Here is a 13,035-nt window from a genome sequence, read left to right on the forward strand (position 1 = left end):
GTTCTCCCTTCTATTCCAGTCTCGTATTGTATGTGGAAAGAAGGATTGTCGGTATGCTTCTGTGTGGGCTCTAATCTCTCTGATTTTATCCTCATGGTCTCTTTGCGAGATATATGTAGGAGGGAGCAATATGCTGCTTGACTCTTCGGAAGGTATGTTCTCGAAACTTTAACAAAAGCCCGTACCGAGCTACTGAGCGTCTCTCCTGCAGAGTCTTCCACTGGAGTTTATCTATCATCTCCGTAACGCTTTCGCAATTACTAAATGATCCTGTAACGAAGCGCGCTGCTCTTCGTTGGATCTTCTCTATCTCTTCTATCAACCCTACCTGGTGCGGATCCCACACTGCTGAGCAGTATTCAAGCATTGGGCGAACAAGCGTACTGTAACCTACTTCCTTTGTTGTCGGATTGCATTTCCTTAGGATTCTTCCAATGAATCTCAGTCTGGCATCTGCTTTACCGATGATCAACTTTATATGATCATTCCATTTTAAATCACTCCTAATGCGTACTCCCAGATAATTTATGGAATTAACTGCTTCCAGTTGCTGACCTGCTATTTTGTAGCTAAATGATAAGGGACCTATCTTTCTATGTATTCGCATCACATTACACTTGTCTACATTGAGATTCAATTGCCATTCCGTGCACCATGCGTCAATTCGCTCCAGATCCTCCTGCATTTCAGTACAATTTTCCATTGTTACAACCTCTCGATACACCACAGCATCATCTGCAAAAAGCCTCAGTGAACTTCCGATGTCATCCACCAGGTCATTTATGTATATTGTGAATAGCAACGGTCCTATGACACTCCCCTGCGGCACACCTGAAATCACTCTTACTTCGGAAGACTTCTCTCCATTGAGAATGACATGCTGCGTTCTGTTATCTAGGAACTCCTCAATCCAATCACACAATTGATCTGATAGTCCGTATGCTCTTACTTTGTTCATTAAACGACTGTGGGGAACTGTGTCAAACGCCTTGCGGAAGTCAAGAACATCTACATCTACATCTACATGACTACTCTGCAATTCACATTTAAGTGCTTGGCAGAGGGTTTATCGAACCACAATCATACTATCTCTCTACTATTCCACTCCCGAACAGCGAGCGGGAAAAACGAACACCTAAACCTTTCTGTTCGAGCTCTGATTTCTCTTATTTTATTTTGATGATCATTCCTACCTATGTAGGTTGGGCTCAACAAAATATTTTCGCATTCGGAAGAGAAAGTTGGTGACTGAAATTTCGTAAAAAGGTCTCGCCACGACGAAAAACGTCTATGCTTTAATGACTTCTATCCCAACTCGTGTATCATATCTGCCACACTCTCTCCCCTATAACGTGATAATACAAAATGAGCTGCCCTTTTTTGCACCCTTTCGATGTCCTCCATCAATCCCACCTGGTAAGGATCCCACACCGCGCAGCAATATTCTAACAGAGGACGAACGAGTGTAGTGTAAGCTGTCTCTTTAGTGGACTTGTTGCATCTTCTAAGTGTCCTGCCAATGAAACGCAACCTTTGGCTCGCCTTCCCGACAATATTATCTATGTGGTCCTTCCAACTGAAGTTGTTCGTAATTTTAACACCCAGGTACTTAGTTGAATTGACAGCCTTGAGAATTGTACTATTTATCGAGTAATCGAATTCCAACAGATTTCTTTTGGAACTCATGTGGATCATCTCACACTTTTCGTTATTTAGCGTCAACTGCCACCTGACACACCATACAGCAATCTTTTCTAAATCGCTTTACAACTGATACTGGTCTTCGGATGACCTTACTAGACGGTAAATTACAGCATCATCTGCGAACAGTCTAAGAGAACTGCTCAGATTGTCACCCAGGTCATTTATATAGATCAGGAACAGTAGAGGTCCCAGGACGCTTCCCTGGGGAACACCTGATATCACTTCACTTTTACTCGATGATTTGCCGCCTATTACTACGAACTGCGACCTTCCTGATAGGATATCACGAATCCAGTCGTACAACTGAGACGATACCCCATAGCTCCGCAGCTTGATTAGAAGTCGCTTATGAGGAACGGTGTCAAAAGCTTTCCGGAAATCTAGAAATACGGAATCAACTTGAGATCCGCTGTCGATAGCGGCCATTACTTTGTGCGAATAAAGAGCTAGCTGCGTTGCACAAGAGCGATGTTTTCTGAAGCCATGCTGATTACGTGTCAATAGATCGTTCCCTTCGAGGTGATTCATAATGTTTGAATACAGTATATGCTCCAAAACCCTACTGCAAACCGACGTCAATGATATGGGTCTGTAGTTAAATGGATTACTCCTACTACCCTTCTTGAACACTGGTGCGACCTTCGCAATTTTCCAATCTGTAGGTACAGATCTATCGGTGAGCGAGCAGTTGTGTATGAGTGCTAAGTAGGGAGCTATAGTATCAGCGTAATCTGAAAGGAACCTAATTGGTATATAATCTGGACCTGAAGACTTACCCGTATCAAGCGATTTGAGTTGCTTCGCAACCCCTAAGGTATCTACTTCTAAGAAACTCATGCTAGCAGCTGTTCCTGTTTCAAATTCTGGAATATTCCATTCGTCTTCCCAGGTGAAGGATTTTCGGAAAACTGCGTTCAATAACTCCGCTTTAGCGGCACAGTCGTCGATAACAGTACCATCTTCGGGATTTCGCGTTCTTCTGAACATCGCATGCTTTTTCCGTTGCCTCTGCAACAGCGTTCGGACCTTTTTTGTGTACCACGGGGGATCCGTTCCATCTCTTACCAATTTATGAGGTATGAATATCTCAATTGCTGTTGCTACTATATCTTTGAATTTGAGCCACATCTCGTCTACATTCGCATAGTCAGTTCAGAAGGAATGGAAATTGTCTTTTAGGAAGGCTTCTAGTGACACTTTATCCGCTTTTTTAAATAAAATTATTTTGCGTTTGTTTCTGATGGATTTGGAAGAAATGGTATTGAGCCTAGCTACAATGTCCTTGTGATCACTAATCCCTGTATCAGTCATGATGCTCTCCATCAGCTCTGGATTGTTTGTGGCTAAGAGGTCAAGTGTGTTTTCGCAACCATTTACAATTCGCGTGGGTTCGTGGACTAACTGCTCGAAATAATTTTCGGAGAAAGCATTTAGGACAATCTCGGAAGACGTTTTCTGCCTACCACCGGTTTTGAACAAGTATTTTTGCCAACATACCGAGGGTATCTACCTGTGAACCTGTGAACCCGTGTCTAAGGCCCTCTGAGTCTCGTGGACGAATAGCACGAGCTGGGTTTCACACGACCGTCTTTTTCGAAACCCATGCTGATTCCTACAGAGTAGATTTTTAGTCTCCAGAAAAGACATTATACTCGAACATAATACGTGTTCCAAAATTCTACAACATATCGACGTTAGAGATACAGGTCTATAGTTCTGCACATCTGTTCGACGTCCCTTCTTGAAAACGGGGATGACCTGTGCCCTTTTCCAATCCTTTGGAACGCTTCGCTCTTCTAGAGACCTACAGTACACCGCTGCAAGAAGGGGGGCAAGTTCCTTCGCGTACTCTGAGTAAAATCGAACTGGTATCCCATCAGGACCAGCGGCCTTTCCTCTTTTGAGCGATTTTAATTGTTTCTCTATCCCTCTGTCGTCTACTTCGATATCTACCATTTTGTCAACTGTGCGACAATCTAGAGAAGGAAGCACAGTGCAGTCTTCCTCTGTGAAACAGCTTTGGAAGAAGACATTTAGTATTTCGGCCTTTAGTCTGTCATCCTCTGTTTCAGTACCATTTTGGTCACAGAGTGTCTGGACATTTTGTTTTGATCCACCTACCGCTTTGACATAGGACCAAAATTTCTTAGGATTTTCTGCCAAGTCAGTACAGAGAACTTTACTTTCAAATTCATTGAAAGCCTCTCGCATAGCCCTCCTCACATTGCATTTCGCTTCGCGTAATTTTTGTTTGTCTGCAAGGCTTTGGCTATGTTTATGTTTGCTGTGAAGTTCCCTTTGCTTCTGCAGCAGTTTTCTAACTCGGTTGTTGTACCACGGTGGCTCTTTCCCATCTCTTACGATCTTGCTTGGCACATACTCATCTAACGCATATTGTACCATGGTTTTGAACTTTGTCCACTGATCCTCAACACTATCTGCACTTGAGACAAAACTTTTGTGTTGAGCCGTCAGGTACTCTGTAATCTGCTTTTTGTCACTTTTGCTAAACAGAAAAATCTTCCTACCTTTTTTAATATTTCTATTTACGGCTGAAATCATCGATGCAGTAACCGCTTTATGATCGCTGATTCCCTGTTCTGAGTTAACTGTTTCAAATAGTTCGGGTCTATTTGTCACCAGAAGGTCTAATATGTTATCGCCACCAGTCGATTCTCTGTTTAACTGCTCAAGGTAGTTTTCAGATAAAGCATTTAAAAAAATTTCATTGGATTCTTTGTCCCTGCCACCCGTTATGAACGTTTGAGTCTCCCAGTCTATATCCAGCAAATTAAAATCTCCACCCAGAACTATAACATGGCGGGGAAATCTACTCGAAATATTTTCCAAATTATTCTTCAGGTGCTGAGCCACAACAGCTGCTGAGCCCGGGGGCCTATAGAGACATCCAATTACCATGTCTTCACCCAAATCATTTCACAATTCGAATCTCCATCAATTTCCTTAGATACTATTGCACTTCTTATCGCTATAAAAACGCCTCCCCCTTCACTGTCCAGCCTATCTCTGCGGTATACATTCCAATCCGAGTTTAGGATTTCATTACTGTTTACGTCTGGTTTCAGCCAACTTTCTGTTCCTAGTACTATATGGGCGTTGTGACCGTTTATTAATGAGAGCAGTTCTGGGACCTTTCTATAGACGCTCCTGCAGCTTACTATTAGCACATTAATATTGTTATTCCTTGTTGCATTTTGCCTACTCCTGCCTTGCCGCGTCTCAGGAGGCGTCTTATCGGGCCTAGGGAGGGAATTCTCTAACCTAAAAAAACCCCATGTGCACTCCACACGTACTCCGCTACCCTTGTAGCCGCTTCCGGCGTGTAGTGCACTCCTGACCTATTCAGGGGGACCCTACATTTCTCCACCCGATAGTGGAGGTCGAGAAATTTGCACCCCAGCTCTCCGCAGAATCGTCTGAGCCTCTGGTTTAAGCCTTCCACTCGGCTCCAAACCAGAGGACCGCGATCGGTTCTGGGAACGATACTACAAATAGTTAGCTCTGATTACACCCCGCGAGCGAGGTATTGCGCCTTCACCAACTCCGCCAACCGCCTGTACGAACTGAGGATGACCTCTGAACCGAGACGGCAGGAGTCATTGGTGCCGACATGAGCAACAATTTGCAGTCGGGTGCACCCCGTGCTCTCTATCGCCGCCGGTAGGGCCTCCTCCACATCTCGGATGAGACCCCCCGGCAAGCAGACAGAGTGAACACTGGCCTTCTTCCCCGACCTTTCCGCTATTTCCCTAAGGGGCTCCATCACCCACCTAACATTGGAGCTCCCAATAACTAATAAACCCCTCCTCCCGTGTGCCTGCTCGGACCTTGCTGAAGGAGCGGCCACATGTCCACTCACAGGCAGAGCGGGCGATGCCACACGGCCAGCCTCCACATTGACCCTCCGCCTCGTGCACCGCGAACGCCGCTGAACCCGCCACTCCCCTTGGGGAGAGGGTGGCCCAACCGCGCCCGGTACCCGCGAAGATGTCTCGACAGCAGGGACAGTGGGTGAAGCATGTAACACCTGGGGTGTATCTTGCGACGCACCAGACTCCCCACTGCCGCTACACTCCGAGGCAGCAGTCTGAAGACGGCTGACCGCGGCCATCAACGCGCTCAGCTGTTCGCGAAGAGTGGCCAGCTCCTCCTGCGTCCGTACACAGCAGCCACACATCCTATCCATCCTAAGAAATCAATTCACAGTGAATGGTCGAGAAGTCTTACACTGTGTAATTTTTCTATTTCATATCCCCACAAATTGTTCCACTCAGATATTTGTATACATTGATTGATTCCAGTTGTGACTAGTTGGTATTGTTGTCATAGGCATGGAGTGATTCAACAGTATTGTAATCATAGGACACTACATTTTTTCATTTTGTAAAGTGCACAATTTAACATTTCTGAGCACTTCAAACAAGTTTCCAATGTGAGACCTTAACTTTTCCTGGCTAATTGAATGTTCAAATAACTTACGGGTTCGCTGCCGGGTGACGTCGTCGACCACTGCCAATATTTCGACAGGAGCACACCCTGCAGTTGTGCCTTGAGAATGGCAGGGTGTGCTTCTGTCAAAATATCAGCGGTCGTCAACGATGTCACCCGGCTTCAAACCCAAAAGTTATTTGAAGTTTCCAGTCTTTGTATCACTTTAAAATTTATCAGGATCTGAATGAATATTTGTGCCCTACAAAAATTCTGTGGTTACTATTATGAGTACCAAACATCCCAACACACTCTGAAGCACACCTGAAACTGCTTCTACAGATATGGATGACTCTCCGTACAAAATAATGTACTGCACCCTCCTTACCAAGAAATCTTCAACCCAGTCCAAAATTTGGTTTAATGCCCTACAAATGATGGAACCTTTGGTAATAGACATTGATATGATGCAGAGTCAGGTGCTTTTTAAAAGCTGAGAAATACTGCATCTGTATGACTGCTTCGTGATGTATGCCTTCGAGGATGTCATGTAGGGAAAGCACAAGTTGGGTTTTGCTTTATCAATGTCTTTGGAATACACACTGCTTAGCATGGATGAGGTCATTCTGTTTGAGGTTTCACATTTCAGCACAGGTTGTGCGCTGAGAAACTATAACAGATGGATTTCACAGTTATTTGACAGTAGTTTTGTGGATAATATCTGCTACTCTTCTTGTAGCCAGATGTGCCCTGTGCTTTCTTTCAACCCGTGGGTGCTGTTTTTGTTTTGTTTGTGGGATCTGTGATACATTTTGGTTAAAATAGTGTTTAACTCGGCCATAATTTATGTATAGAATCATGAAATGATTTCATCAGGTACTGTGGCTTTATTCAGTTTTACAATTTCAGCTGCCTTTCAGTGCCACTGAGTCTAATAACTATAACATTCATCTTTGCAGTGGTGGGAGAATTAAACTGAGACAGCACTCCTGGATTTTCCATTGTAAAAGAACATTTCAAAATGGAGTTCAGCATTTCTGATTTTGCTTTTCTGTCCTAAATTTCAGTTACAATATTATGAATTTCATTTACAGTTTGATCCATGACTTTGTGATCCCTAACCTTGGTGTTACTGATAGTCTTCACATATGACCAGAATTTTTTCTGATAAAATTGTACTTCGATAGTCCTTGCTGCCTATATGTAGTGTTCTTGTGACAGCCAAACTATTTTATTTTAGCGTCCCTCTATCTGTAGCCTGATACTTTGTTTTATGCCTATTGTACAGCAGGCAATTTGTCTTTATAAATATCGCATCCATCATGAGCTTTTCTGCTAGATACATACCTATTCAGAGCATTGGCAACTAATCTTTTAAATTCCACCACAGTCCCTCTAAAAGCACCTGCCCAGAGCTAAATGTTTGAAGCTCCTCTTTGAGAAATGACACCACTGATTCTTTGTCTGGTCTAGTGAAAATATAAATCTTTCTACTAGTTTGTGTTACACTTAGTACTTTGTTAATCATTGTTGCTGCAACTGTGTCATGGTCACTAATGCCTGTTTCAATCTGGACATTCACAAAGAAGCCAGGTCTGTTTGTTACATCCAATATATTTCCATCATTAATGGTCCCCTTGGTAGTTTTCAGAGAAGACATTTAGTAATGTTTTGAAGAATGTCTTGTAACATCCATCATTTAAAAAACTGTAGTTAACCCAGGTGAGGGTTGAATGAATCAAATCACCTCCAATGATGACAGTATGATAGGAAATATCTGTGGTAGTGAACTAAGGTTTGGTTACATCTGGGATTGTGTCCAATGGTCATTATAAATATCCAGTTATAAATTTCTGAACACCCTTAATACTAAGTCTCTCCCAAACAGTCTTGCATGTAACTTCACTTTCTATCTTTGTAAATTTGAGTTTATTGTACACCAAGGGGCCTGGGTTCGATTCCCAGCTGGGTCAGGAGATTTTCTCCACTCAGGGACTGGCTGTTGTGTTGTCCTCATCATCATTTCATCCCCATCTGCGACACGCAAGTCACCCAATGTGGCTCAATTGCAATAAGTAATTGCCCTCAGTGGCCGAACTTCCCCGAATGGGGGACTCCCAGCCCACAATTCCATACGTTCATTTCCACGAGTTTCTTGTATTCTGTGACAAATATTATACCACCATTTTCCATTAATGTATCCTTTCAGTATATACTTCGAGCACATTTGTTAATTTGAGCCTTTAGCCAGCTGTTTGTACCTAGTATTTTGTAAGCTCCTCTGGTTTTTAGCAATGCTTCAAACAAGGGCTTTGTTGTGAATTCTTCAGCTGTTCATCACCATGATTTTAAAGCCATTCATCAAAAGAATTTTGATAGCATCATCTCTGAAGGGCATTTGTTTCGTTATTATGTTGATGCCTCCAATAGCCCCCCCCCCCACCCCCCCCCTCCCCCGCCCCCTGCGGGTCTGGGGGTTAGAATAGACCTGAGGTATTCCTGCCTGTTGTAAGAGGTGATTAAAAGGAGTCTCATACATTTCAGCCTTTATGTGATGGTCTCCATTTTTCCAAAATTTCCCAAAGAGCGAACCAGTTGTGGAAGGGCGCCTTACATGGTGCATAATGTCCATCGTGCATGGTGATCTTTGGCCCACTTTATCATTGTGGATTTGCAGTTCCACTCATCCTCCATCTGTTGGGCGAGGACACCTTCCTGGGTGCATTTTTCTCCATCCACTGTGCAGTGTCGTTTTCTATACCGACGATGACCATGGACTTCTTTGCACCTGATATCCAGTGCAGTAGCCAGTCCATTGTGGTAGGGCCGCCATGTACCCTATTGGTTGTAGCCCCCTGACTACACTGGGATCACTCTGTTGATGCCTGCACTATTAGCTCCGCATGTATGCCAAGTAGTAGGTGCCTGTCACAATCGGGCATCGGGACTCCCGGCAATGGCCATCCTGCCAGGTGGCATTTGCTGCAGCTGGATGGTGCCTGTGGGGGAGGGCCCCTGGTAGGAGTGGGTGACATTAAACGGACGATATGCCATGAAGCATAGCATGTCATCTCTTGCTGGTGGACCACAACCAGCAGTCTCTAAGCTTGAGGTCTAACTTCAATGCAAAAAAATACGACCCCAAATTGTTCCCCTCCTTGGCCACACCATGGGAGGAATGCCAGGCTAAGGATGGCAGCAAAGCTTATACGACCCGTTACCTCGTATGTATGAGACTTTATGGGAATCTTTCGTGTCCATGTAGCCTCAGTTTTTTGTGGAGAATTTAGGAGACGAGTTTGGGAAGGTGGAGGGATTTCCCAAAATGCGATATGGGTCAGTCTTGATAAAAACAGCATCCTCTGCCTGGTCATGGGCATTGATCACCTGTTGTGACAAGTTGGGGGATGTTTCAGTTACCATCATGCCCCATAAGAGCTTAAATATGGTCCAGGGTATTATATTCCACAGGAACATTTTTTGCACTCTGACGACGAGCTACGTGCCAATTTAGAGTGGTGAGGTGTTCATTTCATCTGGCATGTCCATTCGGGTCCGAGGGATAATCAGTTTGCCACTGGTGCCTTCATCTTGGCCTTCGAGGTGACACATTACCTGAGAAGGTCAAGATGATAGTCTACTGCTGTGATGTCAAGCCCTATGTCCCTTCCCTGATGCAGTGCTTTAAGTGCTGGAAGTTGGGGAATATGTCTTCCCACTGTACTTCCAGTGTCATCTGTTAAGATTGTGGACGTCCTTCGCATCCAAATACTCCATGTGCCCCACCTTCCATCTGTGTCAAGTGTGGAGAGCACCATTCCCCTTGTTCACCAGACTGTAAGATTCTACAAAAAGAAAGGAAAATAATGGAATACAAGACCCTGGACTGACTGACCTACACTGAGGCTAGGAGAAAATATGAGATGCTACATCCTGTGCGTATGACATCCACTTACATCACCACAACGACAACGGTTCTAGCACCTTCCGTTACACCATGTACAGTTGGCTCTCAGAGCAGTCAGACTCCATTTGCCCATTGATGGTCGAGGGCACTTCTATCTCAGTTGCTCCTGCACCACCTACTTCGAGAGCAACACCCCCCACTACTATCAGGGACATCAGTCCCCACTTCCCAAACAGAGAAGCGTAAGTCTTCTTCGACTCCTCTTGCTAGGAAGGGATCCCTTGGGTCACTTCTTTCCCAGGTTTCTACCAGTGGCAAAGCAGACACCTGCCAGTGGCTGTAGATGTTCATAGGGCTTCACAGTCCTCCTCAGTCCCTGGGATTAAATCAGTGAAGCCCTCCCAGCTGGAAAAACCTAAAGAGCAGTGAGAGAAACTCAAAAAGAAGACGACCCCCAAGAACTGAGACATTTCGGTGGCACCAGTACCACCACTACCTACCAGCTCTGCGTCTGAGGATAAATTGGAGATTCTGGCATCCACTGAGGATTTAAATCTCACTGGGCCCTCAGACACAATGGATGTTGATTGTACAGGTACTCAGTCTGTGGCGGCAAGTGACCCTGAGCATTTCATGCCTTCCTAGCCTCATGATAATGTCATCCTCCAGTGGAATTACTGTGGTTTTTCCACCACCTGGCTGAGCTACAGCAACTGTTAAGCTTTACACTTGCTTTCCGAATTGCCCTCCAGGTAACCTGGTTCCTGGCAATGCGAATCCCTGCCCTCTGCGGCTATAGAGGATATTACAAGAACTGTAGTGATTATAATAGAGTGTCAGGTGGAGTTTGCATCTATGTCCTGAACTCGGTATGTAGTGAACCTCTGCCTCTTCAAACTCCTCTTGAAGTTGTGGCTGCCAGGATAAGGAGAATGCAGGAAATAATTGTCTGCAACGTATATCTTCCTTCAGATGGTGCAGTACCCCTGAACGTATTGGCTGCGCTGATTCATCAACTCCCTAAACCTTTTCTACTTTTGCGAGATTTTGATGCCCATAACCTCTTGTAGGGTTACTGGTCGAGGTGGAGATGTTGAAAATTTACTGTCTTAGCTCGACATCTGCCTCCTGAATACCGGAGCCACCACGCATTTCAGTGTGACTCATGACACTTACTCAGCCATTGATTTATCACTTTTTCAGCCCAGTACTTATCCCATCTGTCCACTAGAGAGCCAACGATGTGGCAGTGACCGCTTCCCCATCTTCCTGTCACTCCCCCCAGGAACACTTGCCCAGATGGCTTTAAACAAGGCGGACTGGGAAACTTTCACCTCTGCTGTCACCATTGATTCTCCCCCACTCAGTAACATCGATGTGATGGTTGAGCGAGACACCAGGACTCGTTTCTACGGCGGAAAACATGATCCCTGTTCCTTAGGGTGCCCCAGGTGAAACACAGTACTTTGGTGGTCGCTGTAAATCGCTGAGGCAATTAAGGAGTGTTGGCAGGCTCTACAGCGACATAAGCATCACCCAAATTACCGTCTCCTTTTCCCACCTCAGAGGTTCATCTCCTGCATTGGCGGCCCAGGTCAGGGCTTATGATCACAGTTCGTACCCGAACCCTCCTCTGTGAACTAGAGTCCTTTCCTTTACCACCTCCCCTCTGGGCCCATCTGCATACACCTCTGTGGTGTATCACGAGGCCGCGGCTTCATCTGGACCTTTCACATGACCCTAAGGACACAGTTACTCCTGCGGCTATCCACTGTCACTTTCTCTTGATTCTTGATGTGTTCCGGGGCTCTGAAGTTGTTTACGATGACGGCTCGATGGCTGATGGTCACATCGGCTTTGTATCATCCAGGAATCAATCTATGCTCTGGAACGGTCCAGCCATTCCGTGGTATTTGTGTGGATGCCAGGACACATTTGAAGCCCAGGCAACAAATTTACTGACAGGCTTGCCAAACAGGCTACGCGGAAACCGCTTCTGGAGATCGGAATCTTCTAAACTGACCTGCGTTCAGTATTATGCTGCAACGCTTTTTGCCTTTGGGAGAATGGCATAGCCTCGGGTATGCACAACAAACTGTGTGCCATTAAGGAGACTAAGAGTGTGTGGAAGTCCTCCGTGTGGGCCTGTTGCCGGGAGTCTGATGACAATGACACAGATTTTGAATTTCATTAAGATTTTGTGACCAAGGCTGGTGTGTCTGTTTTCCTTGCCAGCTGCTGCCAGACGACAAGCGTCATTAATTCTAACATGCTAAAAAACCTTTTGTTTGTTGCACCCGGTTCTCTCAGTGGCTGCTGAAACAGTCTCTTCATTGTGTGTTGAAGAGACTGTTTCCCATCTCTTGTCGCCATTTCTCTAAGGGGTACTATTATTCACCAGGTGTTCAAAACGCTGACAGTTAACAGACCCCTACCTTTCTGCACTTGCTGTTGCTGACATGGGACATATCAAGAGTACTGTGCTAATGTGTCTCACAGAGTGATTATTAACTTGCATAAGAAATAAATATTCCTTTTTGTTTACAGTCCTTTTTTTGGTCTTGAAATATTTTCTGTAGTTTATTGATTTGTAAAGATATTGAGTACACAAAATGTAAATGTAAGATGGTATTTTATTCCAAACATAATATTTTTCCTACACTTTTTTTTGTTTTTAGGTTTGTTTCGAACAGTGAAGATTAATCTTTCACACAGAGATTTACGAAAAACTGTACATGGTATTTTAAAGACATGTAACTTACCAACTGCTTATGTAGAGAGGATACCTGAAAAATCTGAAACCACAAGTCCAAATGAATTCAAGTTTGATGCAGTAAAATTTGAACAGAACGATCCCATGTATGGAAGCTACATTCTTAAAAGTAAAATTAAAAAAGCAAAGGATACAGAAACATTAAGGCAAGTGACAATTTTTTGAAGACAATATTAATAGAGTATTAAGGTGTACATTAAAG

The 13,035-nt window shown here is 44.5% G+C and overlaps 1 protein-coding gene across 5 annotated transcripts in view; it reads left to right on the forward strand.

The window, feature by feature from the left end:
• Positions 1 to 13,035, forward strand: part of LOC126334665 (T-cell activation inhibitor, mitochondrial-like) — a 304,598-nt gene that overhangs the window by 108,589 nt on the left and 182,974 nt on the right. For all 5 annotated transcript variants that reach the window (XM_049997127.1, XM_049997128.1, XM_049997126.1 and 2 more), the window contains one exon: positions 12,739 to 12,979. In XM_049997127.1, the coding sequence (XP_049853084.1) occupies positions 12,739 to 12,979 (241 nt within the window). The remainder of the gene's footprint in view (positions 1 to 12,738; positions 12,980 to 13,035) is intronic.

Source organism: Schistocerca gregaria, chromosome 2 (assembly GCF_023897955.1).
Source record: "Schistocerca gregaria isolate iqSchGreg1 chromosome 2, iqSchGreg1.2, whole genome shotgun sequence".
NCBI lineage: Eukaryota > Metazoa > Arthropoda > Insecta > Orthoptera > Acrididae > Schistocerca > Schistocerca gregaria.